Here is a 14,553-nt window from a genome sequence, read left to right on the forward strand (position 1 = left end):
TAGTTTATTATTGTGATTGTACATATGTATATAATTAAGTAACTTGTCGTAATTGCACATACTTATATAGTTAAGTAACTAATTGAAATTGTACACATGAAATTGCACATCAGCATTATACCCCTGGAGGGTCCTGCTGATTAACAATAAATAAATAAATATCATTCTTCTTTGGCATCTTGGAAACTGTTAGTACTCTAACAAAGCTTCTCTGTCATGCCAATATCTGCTGCTCATGCTGCTGCTATGCTGGTACATGCGAGGTACTTTTATGCACGTGCAGCTTATTTAAAAGTCAACTTATCACACAAAGTAGGCAATTACACCCAATTATTTATGCAATGACCAAATGTAACTATGACAACGGAGATCACAGTAGCACAATAGTCTTGGGTAGCCAGACCACTTTTTCTCCGCCACGGCACTTAGATAGTATAAGTGCATGCCGGGCCCGCGCTAATTAGGCTTCTTTGTCTTTCATAAAGATGAATATTTTGTCTTGTTTGGCAATCTCAGTTGCTATTGATTTTACCTCAATATCAGTGAATAGTTATTTAGGTCTGCCAGCATTGTGAGTAGACTGCAACCTTTTTTGCTCTTCAGTTCCCTACCAACACACAGATCCACCTATTTATAATGCGTGGGCTTGGTACATGCTGTTTTCAGAGAGTGACCATTGAATTTGGAGCAATCATTTGGCAACTCTGCTTCTTCACTCCCTGGACTAACGGCCCCATGCAACTGCCCAGCAAATCACCCTTGCTGCTCTCTAGTAAGATCAGCCAATGTGTTTGAGGGGTCATTGTTCTACTGTATGTCATCCTACATTTGCCAGCATCGATCAGGCCTATTCTGAGGGCAGGCTTATGTTATTGCCCTCAGATAGCTTGTTCCTAATATATAGTCACTGGTGTTATCCAGCTTTCCAGTATTTGACAACCAGTTCCGGGGGTGGTGGCATGCAAGGGTTAGCCCTGGAATAAATTGTGCATTTTTAGTACACTCAGTTGTCAACTCAATATGTTAATTAACTGAATGGACATAAATTGGAGAAGATTTTGCAAGACTGGTCTTGGAATTTCGTGGTCAGAAGTTTACCCTGCTGACTAGCTCAGGGGAAGATAACCAGGAGGGTTTCTGACATTTACAGAAGTTGGTCAAGTACGTTCAGGGAAATTAGCATTGATTTACAAGAGCAGTCAACTACTGTAATAGAACAGTCACATTTTGTAGTCAGTTTCTGTTCACATGACCAGGGCCGCCCACAGGGGGGGGGGGGGGGGGTAACTGGGGCATTTTACCCCGGGCCCCAGCCTGAAAGGAGCCCCAGGAGGCCCCATGAAGGGCCCCCTGAATACCTGTTTAAAAGATCGATATACTCTAATAGAGCAGTCAGATCTAAATACTCTAATAGAGCAGTCACAGTATTCTTCAGAGGAGCAGTGTAGCAAGCTTATAGATAAGGAGATATGGTTGGTGATGGGTAGTTATTGTCATTGCCAGCAGGTTGTGACCTTTTTTTTTTTTTTTGGTCTTCACCTTACAACTTGGGTCAAGGGCCCCACTTTAACTCTTTGCCCTGGGCCCCTTAATTTCTCTGGGCGGCCCTGCACATGACCTACATGTACCAACACAGTAAAATCATATCTTAGAGTGTACAGACCTGAAATTTCCCTGGTGCATATATGCCCCCAAACCCTCAGAATGATATCCATGTCTACTGATCTTTCAAAACCTTTTCTAATGTTTGGTAAATATTGCTTCCAAATTCAATCCAGTGATATAGATCAATTTTTATGGAATTTTTCTTTTCAACAGATAAAAATGGTTAAAATTCTGGATTTTTACTGTTTTTTTACAGTCCAATAGTTGCATCCGGATCCAAAATTAGCTATTTTAGAATTTCTCATTGTAGTGATGGGGGAGGGTATTCCCCAGATTCCCCTAGCCAGCATGGTGTGTGCACTGATGGAAAAAACTCCCTCAATCACCTTGTCTAATTGTATCAATCAAACTGAATTACTAAATTACATGTCTGGTCCCTTAACATTTAATAAGCTCCCCTGTGATGTACTAAACATTGGTTAGCACACTATTCCAGAATGTCAATTACCACATAATGCTCTGTAGTTATAATACATGTAGTGGATGTGCATTCCTTAGTATAGAATTAAATACAGGTGTGTGCTTCGCTAACATTTTGCCAAATAAAATTATTCTGCTTGATTTCCAAAGTTTCCCTCCATATGGTATTGTACAAAGCTGATAGTGAAATTTTGTGATGGTGGTGGTGGTGGTGGTGGTGGTGAAACAACTGGTAGTGAAACGACTGGTAGTGAAACCAACAGTGGTGAAGCTGGTGGTGAAGCTGGTGGTGAAATACCCTCCCCCACCACTACAAAGCTGGTGGTGAAACGGACAGTGTATATTTTGTGTATATTCTAGTGCTCTATATTTTGTCATTGGTTTGTTTATGTTATAGTACAGTAAGGGTTCAACATTTTACAAGTGTGCAGAGAATACTCTTATCCCCTACCTTCTACCTAAAAGATAATGTTTTGCATTTCCAGATCATACGTGTTAGCTGCTTATCAATATACTGGTTATAAGCACTGGCTATAATTGGGCTAATGATATTATGACCCATTACCATTTCTACTGGAATATAGTAGCAGTAGCATGTGCAGTATGACCATGGTGGCAGCTGTTTCCATAGATACCTCATATTTTATTATGGTAGTGTTGGGATTATACTACAGTATGAAGTGCAACTGGCCATGGCACAAGTACACTCATTGCTCAGTGCTATTGTACTTAGCAACAATGGCTGATTGTCACCAAACAGAGTTAAAACCACAAATACACATGACATTTATACGTTTATACCACACACACTGTATGCTGTGGTACTGAACTGGTTATGTGTTGTAATGTCACTAGACCAATTACAGCCAGTGTAATAATCACAATATCGATAAGCACCTGGTGTATATTGGTCTGAGACTACCCAAAAATGTACTACAAAATGTCATTGTGAATATCTTATTTATTAACACTCTCCTCAGAACAATTGCTTTTGTTGTGATATAACTATCTAATCCAAAACAGCCAAGCTGTAAAAAAAGAGTGCGGCCCTAAGAAAGGCTATGGTGAAAAAAGATGTGAAATTCAAGGTGGCGGCCAAGAAATGGCTGTGATGGTAGGGTAATGGTAAAAATTTTAATAACAATTCTTGGTGCCGCTTGGTCTTGGCACAAAATTCACCTGAATTGTCGTTATTAAAATTTTTACCATTAACCTACCATCACAGCCATTTCTTGGCTGCCACCTTGGATTTCACATCTTTTTTCACCATAGCCTTTCTCAGGGCCACACTCTTTTTTTACAGCTTGGCTGTTTTAGATTAGATTTCACTTCTTTTTGTATTTGTATACCCCAAAGCCGGCCTATGGCCAGCTTTAGGGCTTTTTAACCTATCATTTTTTTCTTTACCACAGGAAGAAGAAAAGATGAAGCAGGGTGATTTCTTTGTAGCTGAACTGTCTACAAGGTGATCCTTCTAGCTGATCTCTCTACCGGATGACTTGTTTGTAGCTGAACTCTCTACAGGGTGATTTGTTTGTAGCTGAACTCTCTACAAGGTAACTTCATCTTTCTACAGGGCGATTTGTTTGTAGCTGAATTCTCTACAGGGTGATTTGTTTGCAGCTGAACTCTCTACATGGTAGTTTCTTTGTAGCTGAACTCTCTACAATGTAACTTCTTCTAGCTGAACTCTCTACAGGGTGACCTGTTTCTAGCTGATCTCTCAACAGGGTGACTTGTTTGTAGTTGAATTCCCTACAGAATAACTTGCAATGTAATATAATTGAGTAAATTATAAACGTAGCTGAATGCTTTATTAGGGTGACTGTTCTATTAGAGTATCTCGGTATCTCGATCTCGCATTTGCTACACGTAGTTGCCTTTCAACTCATAACTCAGTGGTTTGTAATCCGATTCTTCTGTACTACTGCAAGGACTTTCTATTATGATTATTCCAGCTATATTCTGATTTCCAGCTCGTTGCTTTAAGCGGTTTGCCTGGTAGACACGAAAACTAACAGTTTTTTATTCATAAAAATCGATCGCGTAATTTTGACACAGGTTGGCTTTTGTGTCATATCTCCATGGTCTTTATCCCGATTCCTTTCAAACCACAAAAAAGCACTCCTACGATGGTTGCTCCATCTACATATCAATTTTCAACTGATTCCTCCAGGGGGTTTACCCTGTAGGCGTGACAGACCTTCGACTTTATTTTACACAAATAATCGGTCATAACTCCGTGAATGTTCATCGGAGTCCTACCAAAGTTGGTATGGAGATCCGCCTTAACGAGCCCTTTAAGTGTGCCAAATTTCAGCCCAATCCGAGCACGAATTCGTGTTTTATGGCGAATTTTGCGAAGTGTGCGAAATGAAGAAGAAAAAAACAAAGAAATTAAAACGAAATTTTGGTCGCTAGTATCTCGGAAATGGCAGAAGCGATTTTCTTCAAATTTGGTATGTAGATTCAGGGAGTGATATACATCTGTACAGTTCCATGACCTATTGCGGGATGAGGGAAGGGAACCACAATTGAACAGTCCACCTGATCAGTAGCAATATTTGGTAACTTCATTTACCACCTGCAGTGATAATATACAGCATTATATACAGCTCCAACATGTAGCTGTGCATTTTTTGCGCTACCACTTGGTAGCTGACTATTTGGGACCATACACAAGTACACAATACATACGTACAAGCCTCATATTGCAACAATCTTTACTGAAAAAATTAACAGCCTAGCTAAAGGTGTACAGAAGCTGTTCAAGATGTCCAGTGTTTGGGCTACAACAAAAACAGTTAGAAAGAAATTTGCTAACATGTTCTATGTACCGCACATATATTAAATAGTGATACGGATTCCATCAGACAAGCAAAAGTGTCATTTGCAGGTCAACCATTAACAAATGACAATGAAATGATGCGTTCGACAAGCAGACATTATCCAGACAATACACGTAATGTCTGAGTAAGTTTCTATTTAGCTATCCGGACAAATTGTCCAGAGAGATCTAGAGAGCCAATGAAGATACTGCTAGCAATGGTTGCGGAAGCACTAAGAAGAGTGTTGTAGCAAAGAAATGGGTGTCTGAAAATGATATAAGTCTTCAGATGATACAATGGTGTATAGTTTGAAACAGCGTCTGGTGATCGGGAGTATGTGACCATGCTAAAATGTGAAGTTTGACGTAAGTTTACTGATAAGCTCTACTCAATACGAAACTATAGGGCAGCCTTTAATGAAGGTACAGACAATATTTGACCTTCAAGGATCATGCGGCAACTGATATGCACCAGCAAGCAATGGCATTGGAGGCCAAATAGACAGCCAGTAGCTTGATGGAATATGCACCAATTGTAAGGGTAACGGCTCAACCAACCTTAGTGAGGCTACCAAGTTGAAGATTAAAAGAAATATGGATATTGCTTACACAATCACTAAAGAAAACCTTGCTTTTGCTAAGATGAGAGTCATTTGTGCATGAGCTTGAAATTATTGACTTAGCTATAGCCTGTAATATGACCATATCACTTACTGTAATTATTAGTTAAAGCAGTATAATACAGTGTAATACATTCAATAATTGTAACATTGTATTGTGATATTACACAGTGGTGGATACAGGGGGGTTGCAATGGTTTCAGCTAAACCCTTCTGAAAATAGCGCGTGCCCCAAATTTATTGACGAGTCGTCATGTCAGTGATAAAATCACCACGTGTGCTATAGAAGGATTCTCTACTGGCAAAAATCTTCATAGTTTAGCTTTCGAAATCACAACTATAACGTTGTACAGCGGGTTGTGACCTTTTTTTTTTTTGGTCTTTGACTTACAGCTAGGCTGAAGTTGAGTGGAATCTGAAACCCCTCTAAAAATTTCTAGATCCGCCACTGTTACATATAAGATACAACTGTCATTGCTACAACTGATATCTTGTTTTCTGTCAATAAGACAAATTAATCACATCTGTAATATTATGGTAAAAAAATTTGTAAGTGATTCACAGATTAAACTTACCCTTTCAAAATGCTTCCAGATGTGATCTCAGAAGTTGTAATTTTAAAATAAATAAAATTTTACTGGGAAGCATGCCCCCAGACTTCCCAGAGTGAGCATGCTTAAGTACATTTTGAATGTGACTGGACAACCATAATTAATAACAGGTCATTGGTGGCTTAGTCCAGACAATGTGACAGTGCAATATTTTCACACTATTTCGGGCACTGCACACACACACCCAATGTTGGGCCGCTACTTTTAAAAATATATATATTACTTATTACACAATGTATAAAGGTACTTTGTTAGGTAATAATATTATATTAATGTGCTAGTTAAATAACACATTAGTACTTTGTTAGGTAATAATATTACAGTAACGAATAGTAATGCACTACTTTAATAACGCATTGCTTATGTAAAGTAACTATCCGTTAGATATCACTGGCTTTGTTACTGCATTACGTAATAATATTATGTAACGCGTTAAAAAAGTAGACTCCAGTTATTAGACGCACATGGTCATTAAGTACATATTGCCTGTTAAGTGCATGTGGTATACTTGTACTAGACACCTGTTTGTTAAGCGCATATGGTTGAAATCCCTTGTTGAAATCGCCTCTGCATCCTTAATGTGTACTACATACAAAATTGTCAGAACGAATCAAACATGTCACAGCACACTCGATGCCTCACCAGGTTCATCGTGCAAGCCGTCATGTCTAGCCGATACTGCCGTCTGTAATAAAGTCTGCCATCATTAAATCAAACTGCTACCAGAACCCATCATGATCAGAAATTTAATCATATACAGTCTTCAGTAAACACGTATCTCTATTCATTCCTACCCAGAACTATTCCCCATTGGAACGATCTATGTATCCCTAATCTATCTACCATTGATCTTGAAACATTTAAACAATCAACTACTCCTACTTTGTAACTGTAACTTAGCACTTATTGTATTTATTGTAACTTAGCCCTCACTGTAATTTAGTATTCATTGTAATTCTAGCACTTATTGTAACTTACCACTTACTGTAATTTAGCACTAGTTGTAACCTAGCACCTATTGTAACTTAGCACTTATTGTAACTTAGTACTAATCATTATTGTAACCTAAATTATAGGCACTTATGTTATTGTAACTTAAACTAGGCACTTATGTGTACGTACCTTGTACATTAGCGTAAAAACCCTGTTGGGTGTTTGCTAATCAATAAATAAATAAATAAAGTAGCTACCTCACTTCTAAGGATTTCTGTTTTCATTACTGAAGCAAACTATTTACTGGTGTTCAGGTCGCTTAAAAACTGTAGTGGGCACAACTAATTCCCTCCTAGCAGAAATTCCTTACCGTAATTTATAGGCCGTTGCTATTCGTACGACGATACGTATGAATAGCTCACGTGCTATTCGTACGACGATACGTATGAATAGCTCACGTGCTATTCGTACGACGATACGTATGAATAGCTCACGTGCTATTCGTACGACGATACGTATGAATAGCTCACGTGCTATTCGTACGACGATACGTATGAATAGCTCACGTGCTATTCGTACGACGATACGTATGAATAGCTCACGTACTATTCGTACGGTAACGCACTAAAAAACAACAAAAACTAATGGCAGAAAAGCTATATATTCGTACGACGATGGGGTACACATAGCTATCAGGTACAGCTACAACTTGAATAATCCAGTAAAATGTTCAATATATATAAGACCACCTAGCATTCAGTGACATGCACATTAAATAATTCTGACTACACTGAAATTTTAGTTTAGAACAGCTTTGATGTAATTTGATAGCAACACCTCAACACAGCTATACTGTATTGTTCAGTATATCAGTAGGTATGATGATAATTATGTTGACAGTGTACACAAAAAGACACACATACAAAGCAAAGCAAACAATTATAAACAAATGTTCAATCAGAAACATGATCAAGTATTATTCAGAGTCAGAATCAAATAGATATCCAAAGTACTCTTCGCATTCTTTGTAGTTACAGAACCACATTTCCTTTTCTGAATTTATCTTCTTTGCTTGTTTTATTGTGATATTCACACATGTGTGATGGTATAAGTTATCACAAATATAACATTTCACCATACAGGGCACTTCTTCTGCAAACGGCTTCCTTGACATGTGCTCTGAGACATTTGGCAGTCTGCACTGGTAATAAACATTCAACTTTTTAAGCATAGCCCTTTTCTCCTTGGTTTTTGTACATGGGAAGGGAGTAATCTTGCCAGCTTCAAAGCAATTAATAAGATGACTGCGGATTTTCTTGTGGTCATAAAGGCATGATGCTGGATTTCTGCCAAAACAAAGATCAGTCAAAAAAGCAATAGCGTACACCCCACAATCATCAGGGCTAACTTGCATTTGCACCTTCTCTAGATGGACTTTGATTTGTGCTGATCGTGTATTGCAAATGGCAGCAATTTGTTTCAAAACATGATATGTTGGTTCAGTGAAGATGCTGTCATATACGTAAACTTCATTATCTGACACAGCTTTGATTGCCACCCAGTGATCACAGCCAGTGTGCAACACTTGACAGTAAGCAAATCCTGCGTAACCTATCATCCAGTCAAACTTTTCAAACATAAAACATTCTCCAATGGCTGGAGTTGATAGCCCCTGCAAATCAGGGAATTGGTCACGTAAGAGTTGACTAGCAGCATTAATGTGATCATCGTCAAGCTTGTCACCTTGCTTAATACTGCCAATAAGCCTTGTAAATCTTTCAATAACATCATGCTGACAACGATTACGATTATTCACTTTTCTCCTTTTGCGATGATGTACTTCAGGGCAGTGCTTGGATTGCTGTTTATCTTCAATTGGTGACTGTGCAGTGGGCTGCTGTTTTTCTTGAAGTGGTGACTGAACAGTAGGTTGCTGTTTATCTTTAAGTGATGACAGTATGACCTATTAAAAAAGATGATGCAAATGAATTAGTATTACCATGGTCCACACTTGTTGAGCCCTTTGTGTGTTTAGATAATTTAAAATTTGGATAAATGAAACCAATTCATCTATTTCAGAGCCCTGCTCAAGCACTCCAATAAAATGCACATCATGTTGACAACAATGACAATTACTTACTTTTCTCCTTTTGCGACGATGTACTTTGGGGCAGTAGTTGGATTGTTGCTTATCTTGAAGTTGTGGCTGTACAGTGGGCTGCTGTTTATCTTCAAGTGGCGACTGTACAGTGGGCTGCTGTTTATCTTCAGGTGGCGATTGTACAGTGGGCTGTTGTTTATTTTCAAGTGGCGACTGTACAGTGGGCTGCTGTTTATCTTCAAGTGGTGAATGTGCAATCTATAAAAAAGACAATTTGTAATACAGTGATCCTCTATTATCCAAACTTGCTGGGCCCTCATGGGTGTGTTTAGACAATTGAAAATTTCATTCATTTATATCAGACCTACTAAATCACTCTAATAAAATACACAACAGTTACACTTGTCTGAAGGAACAATATTTTTGTGGGAAACTGTAAACCTCCATTATTAAGTTTTAGTGCTAGATATGGTATCAGTAGCACCAAGATTCCTTTGTAAGGTTGTGTAACATGGTTTTTAAAGGTGGGTGCCCTTCATTTTCAGCACCACTGTATTGTTTGATACAACACTACTGAACTGTACCATGCTTACTCATTTTATAACTACATATATGCAAATAAGTTCACCAAACTTTACTTACATATCCTACTTTATTCACAATGTCATTACCTTGGTATCAGTGTTGTTCATCCTTGCTTGAACTCCATAACACAGACGACAAAACCACACTGCTTTCTTGGGTGCAGAGGTCAATCCCACACAATTCAGATGATACCAGTTCAGACACGATTCACAAGCAACAGAAGTTGAAAGTGAAAGATCTCTGCTGCACGTGTAAAAATTCCATTTCGGGGCATTTTCCAATTCCATCATTGCATCAGTGACCTTACTCCATGCACCATCAGTAAAAAAATCTTCAACCAAGACCCAGTTGACGTTTTCATCCAACAAGTTGGACTTGAGATGCAAACTATTACCTATTTCATTAGATTCAAGCCTTTCACCACGCAGAGCCTTTTCAATTAAGTGGTCCGGTAACATCCAACTAAGTATTTGTCTTTGCCTTTCTGCATTAGGTTTTAGTAAAAACTTCACTGGACGTTCAATACATTTTTTCTTCTTGGGCAATCCTATGACAGTTAAATTAGCCCCCTTAGGTCTACCTCTTTTTTTAGTTTTGGGTGGAAGCGCTATTGATGTTAGGTCAATAAAATCAGGGGTTGGTTTGTTATTCATTAGATCTACATCAATTGGATTGCCACTGTCAGAAGATATAACTGGTAGGTTGATACTGTCAGTGGGTATAGTAGGTGGATTGTCACTGTCAGCGGGTATAGCAGGTGGATTGTCACTGTCAGCAGGTATAGCAGGTAGACTGTCACTGTCAGCAGGTATAGCAGGTGGATCGTCACTGTCAGTGGGTACAACAGATGGATTATCAACAGGAAAAACAAAAGCATTGCTACGGTCAGCAGATATGGCTGGAATGCCACTGTCAGAACGCATGACATATGGAATATCAGGAAGTATGTCACCTGAATTCTCACTGAGATCAGCTTGGCAGTCACTGTCATCATGTATGCAGTCAAGTGTTATTGGATTGGCTATCAATAGAAGGTATATCAGATATATGATAAGGGAAACCCGAGAAGTCATCTTTGTCAAGGAGATCATCAGACATATGGTCAACCTTATTGTCTTGTTGATGGTCAACCTCCAAGTCCTCAATGCATGATTCTTCAACAACTACAACCTTCACATGCTTGCCTTGCTCCCATGATCTCACAATCTTCTCCAGGCAATCAACAGCATATGAAAATTCTCTCGTAGATATATCAGAGGCAATTGAAGCTAATCTCTGTGATAAATCAAATACTTTACGATATTTTTCATGCTGTGACAACACCCTGACCACTGGCAATCTATCAACAGCACAGACCTCAACATTTGCTGAACAATCATTGGTGGTTGAAAAAACACGATGACTACTTCTATAGTAATCACGGGTCCATCTTACTGCACATAGTTTTGCTTCAAAAATGTCTAGCTTGGCTTGTGCTCGTAATGCGAAAATGTGTTTACAAGGCAACTCCATTGCTGTATAAAACCCACAATTACACCCACAGTCTGTTGTGAACAATTTCTTTCCATTAGAATAAACATCAATAGAAGAATGATCTCCATTATTAACAGCAATTTTCACCCTGTCAGATGACCCAAATTGTTTTACCACAAATGAGTATGCATATGGTGTCAAAAATTGCTGGTATTGGGAAAGGCAGTTGTTAGCAGGAAATACATTCACAGCACACTTTTCAAATACTGTAACAGCCCGATGATCTCTTTCCAATGATAACGAATCAAAGCATTTCATTAAATCTCGGAAAAAGGTGAGTAGAGAAGAGTGCTTTGTGACAACGCTTTTTATCTTTTGATTGATACTCTCAATTCTGTTGTTTGTACTGTTTAGATAGTGACATGTTTCTCGTTTAAGACCTTCAACCCACTGTTCCCTGATTCCATGCCAATTATCATTAAAATACTGAATTACTTGGTTTAGCTTTGTGTCCTTCAATTTCTGATAAAATTTTGAATATTCTTCTTCATCTCGAGCATACACAAGCTTGTTTATTATTTCCAAAACAGCAACCTTTTGTGCAGCATTGATACCAACTTTTTCAGGGGTAATTTCATGTCTGAATGTTCTTAAAGTGTGGAATAAGCATATCATCAGTTCAGCACCGGGGATCTTCTGTGCAAATACATCTCTTTCTGTAAAATCTTTGTCTGCCATAATGCATCTTGTATTGGACGTATCATTGTGCTTAATGAATACATCCATTAAATGACTGATGGTCACCTTGTCCTCATGCACCACCAGCAATAAAGCTATCACTTCACTCTCTCCATTTCCATCCACAACCATCATTATGTACAGTGGCATTCGAAGATTGTTCAATTTATAAGTTGCATCAATAAGAACTAATTCAGGATACCGTGCATATGTGTTCTTCCATCCCTGAGTTTGAAAATACACACTGGATAAAGTATCACTTTCATCTTTTGACACTTCCACAATTGCACCTGTATAAAAATAGACCAATGAATTAATTTCAGCAGACGACACACATTTTACTTGTAATTACTTACCATTAACCTTCTTCATTTCTTCTACTAGTGTGCTAACATTAATAACTTCGGTCTTCTTGTTCTTGGAAGCCAAGTTATGCAGATCTTTAAGGATGACCACCTTTCCCGTTTGCTTAAAGAAGTGCTGCTGTACCATCTTCTTGTTAGCCTTGACTCCAAGCATATTGTCAGCCTCTTTTTCACTGGGCTCACTTAGCCTTCGTTGTCTAGGATGATGCTTGAAAGCCTTCTACACGACAATATTACAGTGTGTTAATGTATTCAATCAAAACATACCCCACTAATCTCGTGGTTGTGGCTATTCTCAATGGCTTTTATAAACAAAACTTGGCCATTTCGATTACACCTAACTTTCACACGAAACGGGCACCCCATTTGAAAAGTCCTACAAGAAAAACACAGAGACCAATGTCACCACTGAAATTCTAGAAACTCCTACTCGCACCATAGGCGGGTCGCACTTACTTCTGGTTTGGCCTTTTCCCGGTAGAAGTCGTCTTGAAATCTTTTCCACCGTGGTGACACGCAAAATCTATATCAGAATAAACCAAGTCTTCATTAAACTTCTTCTTTGGTGCCCGTGTAGCCAACGCTGATTCAATGGTTCTTGAATGTCTAACGTACAGTTGCACAAATTCAGCTTGCTGAAATGCAGATATTGCATCGCAGAGATCCTCATAACTTTTAAACTCATCCCCACACCGAAGCATTCCTAGTCAGATGAACCATAGATTCTATGGATGAACCAAACGTAGAGCAGACGTTCAAAACGTACGCGCCAAAAGCCACGTGTAGTTACCGGAAAGCAAAATTCGTATAACTATTCCGTTTATTTGGAATCGCGTGATCTCCGTACAAATAGTTCATCGACTATTCATACGTGACTGGCGTACGAATAGCCGCTCCGTAATTTATAAGCACATGCTCTTAAGGTTACGGTATAGTCACGGGCAATCATTCAAAATTTTGAATGCCTATCGATTCTTTTTGAGGAGATCATAAAACCAGTCTAGCAGCGTGAAAAGTTTCAAATGAAGGTGAAGCCCTTCATATTTAATGTTTTATGTAGCTACAGTTTAGTTTGAGGCAGGTGGAACACTACAATTGTTGTAGTAACACAAGTAAGCCAGCCCGTACATCGCTCAGTTCCAGCTGTCACTACCATGTTTTTCCGCCGCAAAATACAGCAAAAGCTGTAGGCTGTATTGGCATTTCTGGGGCATAGTGATACTGTATATTAAATTTATTAGGTCCTGTGGAAGCGTTTTTGGCGTGTTTCTTCCCAGTGACTCAGATACAAGCCTTCAAAGAGTTTGTTTCACTCGAAAAAGTACTAAAACTTCAATAAAACGTCTATACAACCAGTAACTTAAAAAATCGCTTCCACAGGACCTAGATATTTTAATTGTTTAATCACTTGTGTTGAAATTATAAGGATTCAGTAATCTGTTAGTCTGGTTTTTGACGGCACGTTTTTATAAAACATTGCTCTATTGTAGACCACACACCCAAGAACAGTCGTTATTCTGTAGTAAAAACAAACAAACACAATTAGTTGCATTGCTAACACAACACAGTTGTTGAAATTATTTATCCCTGCTTGGGTTAAAGCAGGTTTTGTAATTTGTTCCGCCCACGCATTTTAAAACTATTCCGTAACCTTAACAAGCATAGTAAATTTCACAAATAATTCCTCTGAAAGTTATAAGCGCATGCGCCTAATAACCAGAGTCTATGGTAGCACGTTACGCCCAACACTGCACACACCCTGCATACTAAGGTGGAGGAGAATACCCGTATAGTGATGAAGTGACACTTTCATCACTCATGATTGTCATGCACCAGACAGCTCCTACTGTTTAATCCAATAAATATGCCCTGATTGCACAAAAGAGTGGGACCTGGACACAATCAAAGACTGACATGAATGACACTCAGTTTTCTGAGATATTATCAGAGTCATGTACAACTTTGATTTTGATGACGAATATGCATACTACATCAGCACTCAAGCAGAGATGAATGACTGCACCCTATTGTGGCACAGCACTAAAGTACCAAAGGAACAACTGCAAGTATGTTCGAGGTGTAATAAACACTTCTGTTTAGTTTGTTTTTGTGTTGTCTGTCCAACTGATCTGAACTATCCCGTTCACGACTTCACGGAATGTACACATACTCCCAAACAGACTATATACTGTCCCTTACAGAAAGTAAAGGTGCT

General features: G+C 38.7%; 2 protein-coding genes across 2 annotated transcripts; both read right to left on the reverse strand.

Moving 5' to 3' along the window:
• Positions 1–7,953: 7,953 nt before the first annotated feature.
• LOC136264410 (uncharacterized) lies at positions 7,954–10,685 on the reverse strand. The gene is made up of 3 exons (XM_066059140.1): positions 9,849–10,685; positions 9,217–9,435; positions 7,954–9,039 (listed from the first exon to the last, which is right to left on the reverse strand). Exons 1-3 carry the CDS (start codon positions 10,683–10,685, stop codon positions 8,053–8,055), a joined length of 2,043 nt encoding a protein of 680 aa, XP_065915212.1. The 3' UTR covers positions 7,954–8,052.
• Positions 10,686–10,764: 79 nt separating this feature from the next.
• LOC136264409 (zinc finger SWIM domain-containing protein 3-like) lies at positions 10,765–13,783 on the reverse strand. Its single transcript, XM_066059139.1, has 4 exons — positions 12,795–13,783; positions 12,606–12,714; positions 12,330–12,558; positions 10,765–12,263 (listed from the first exon to the last, which is right to left on the reverse strand). Exons 1-4 carry the CDS (start codon positions 13,037–13,039, stop codon positions 10,765–10,767), a joined length of 2,082 nt encoding a protein of 693 aa, XP_065915211.1. The 5' UTR covers positions 13,040–13,783.
• Between the last annotated feature and the right edge of the window lie 770 nt (positions 13,784–14,553).

Source organism: Dysidea avara, chromosome 8 (assembly GCF_963678975.1).
Source record: "Dysidea avara chromosome 8, odDysAvar1.4, whole genome shotgun sequence".
NCBI classification, from domain to species: Eukaryota; Metazoa; Porifera; class Demospongiae; order Dictyoceratida; family Dysideidae; genus Dysidea; species Dysidea avara.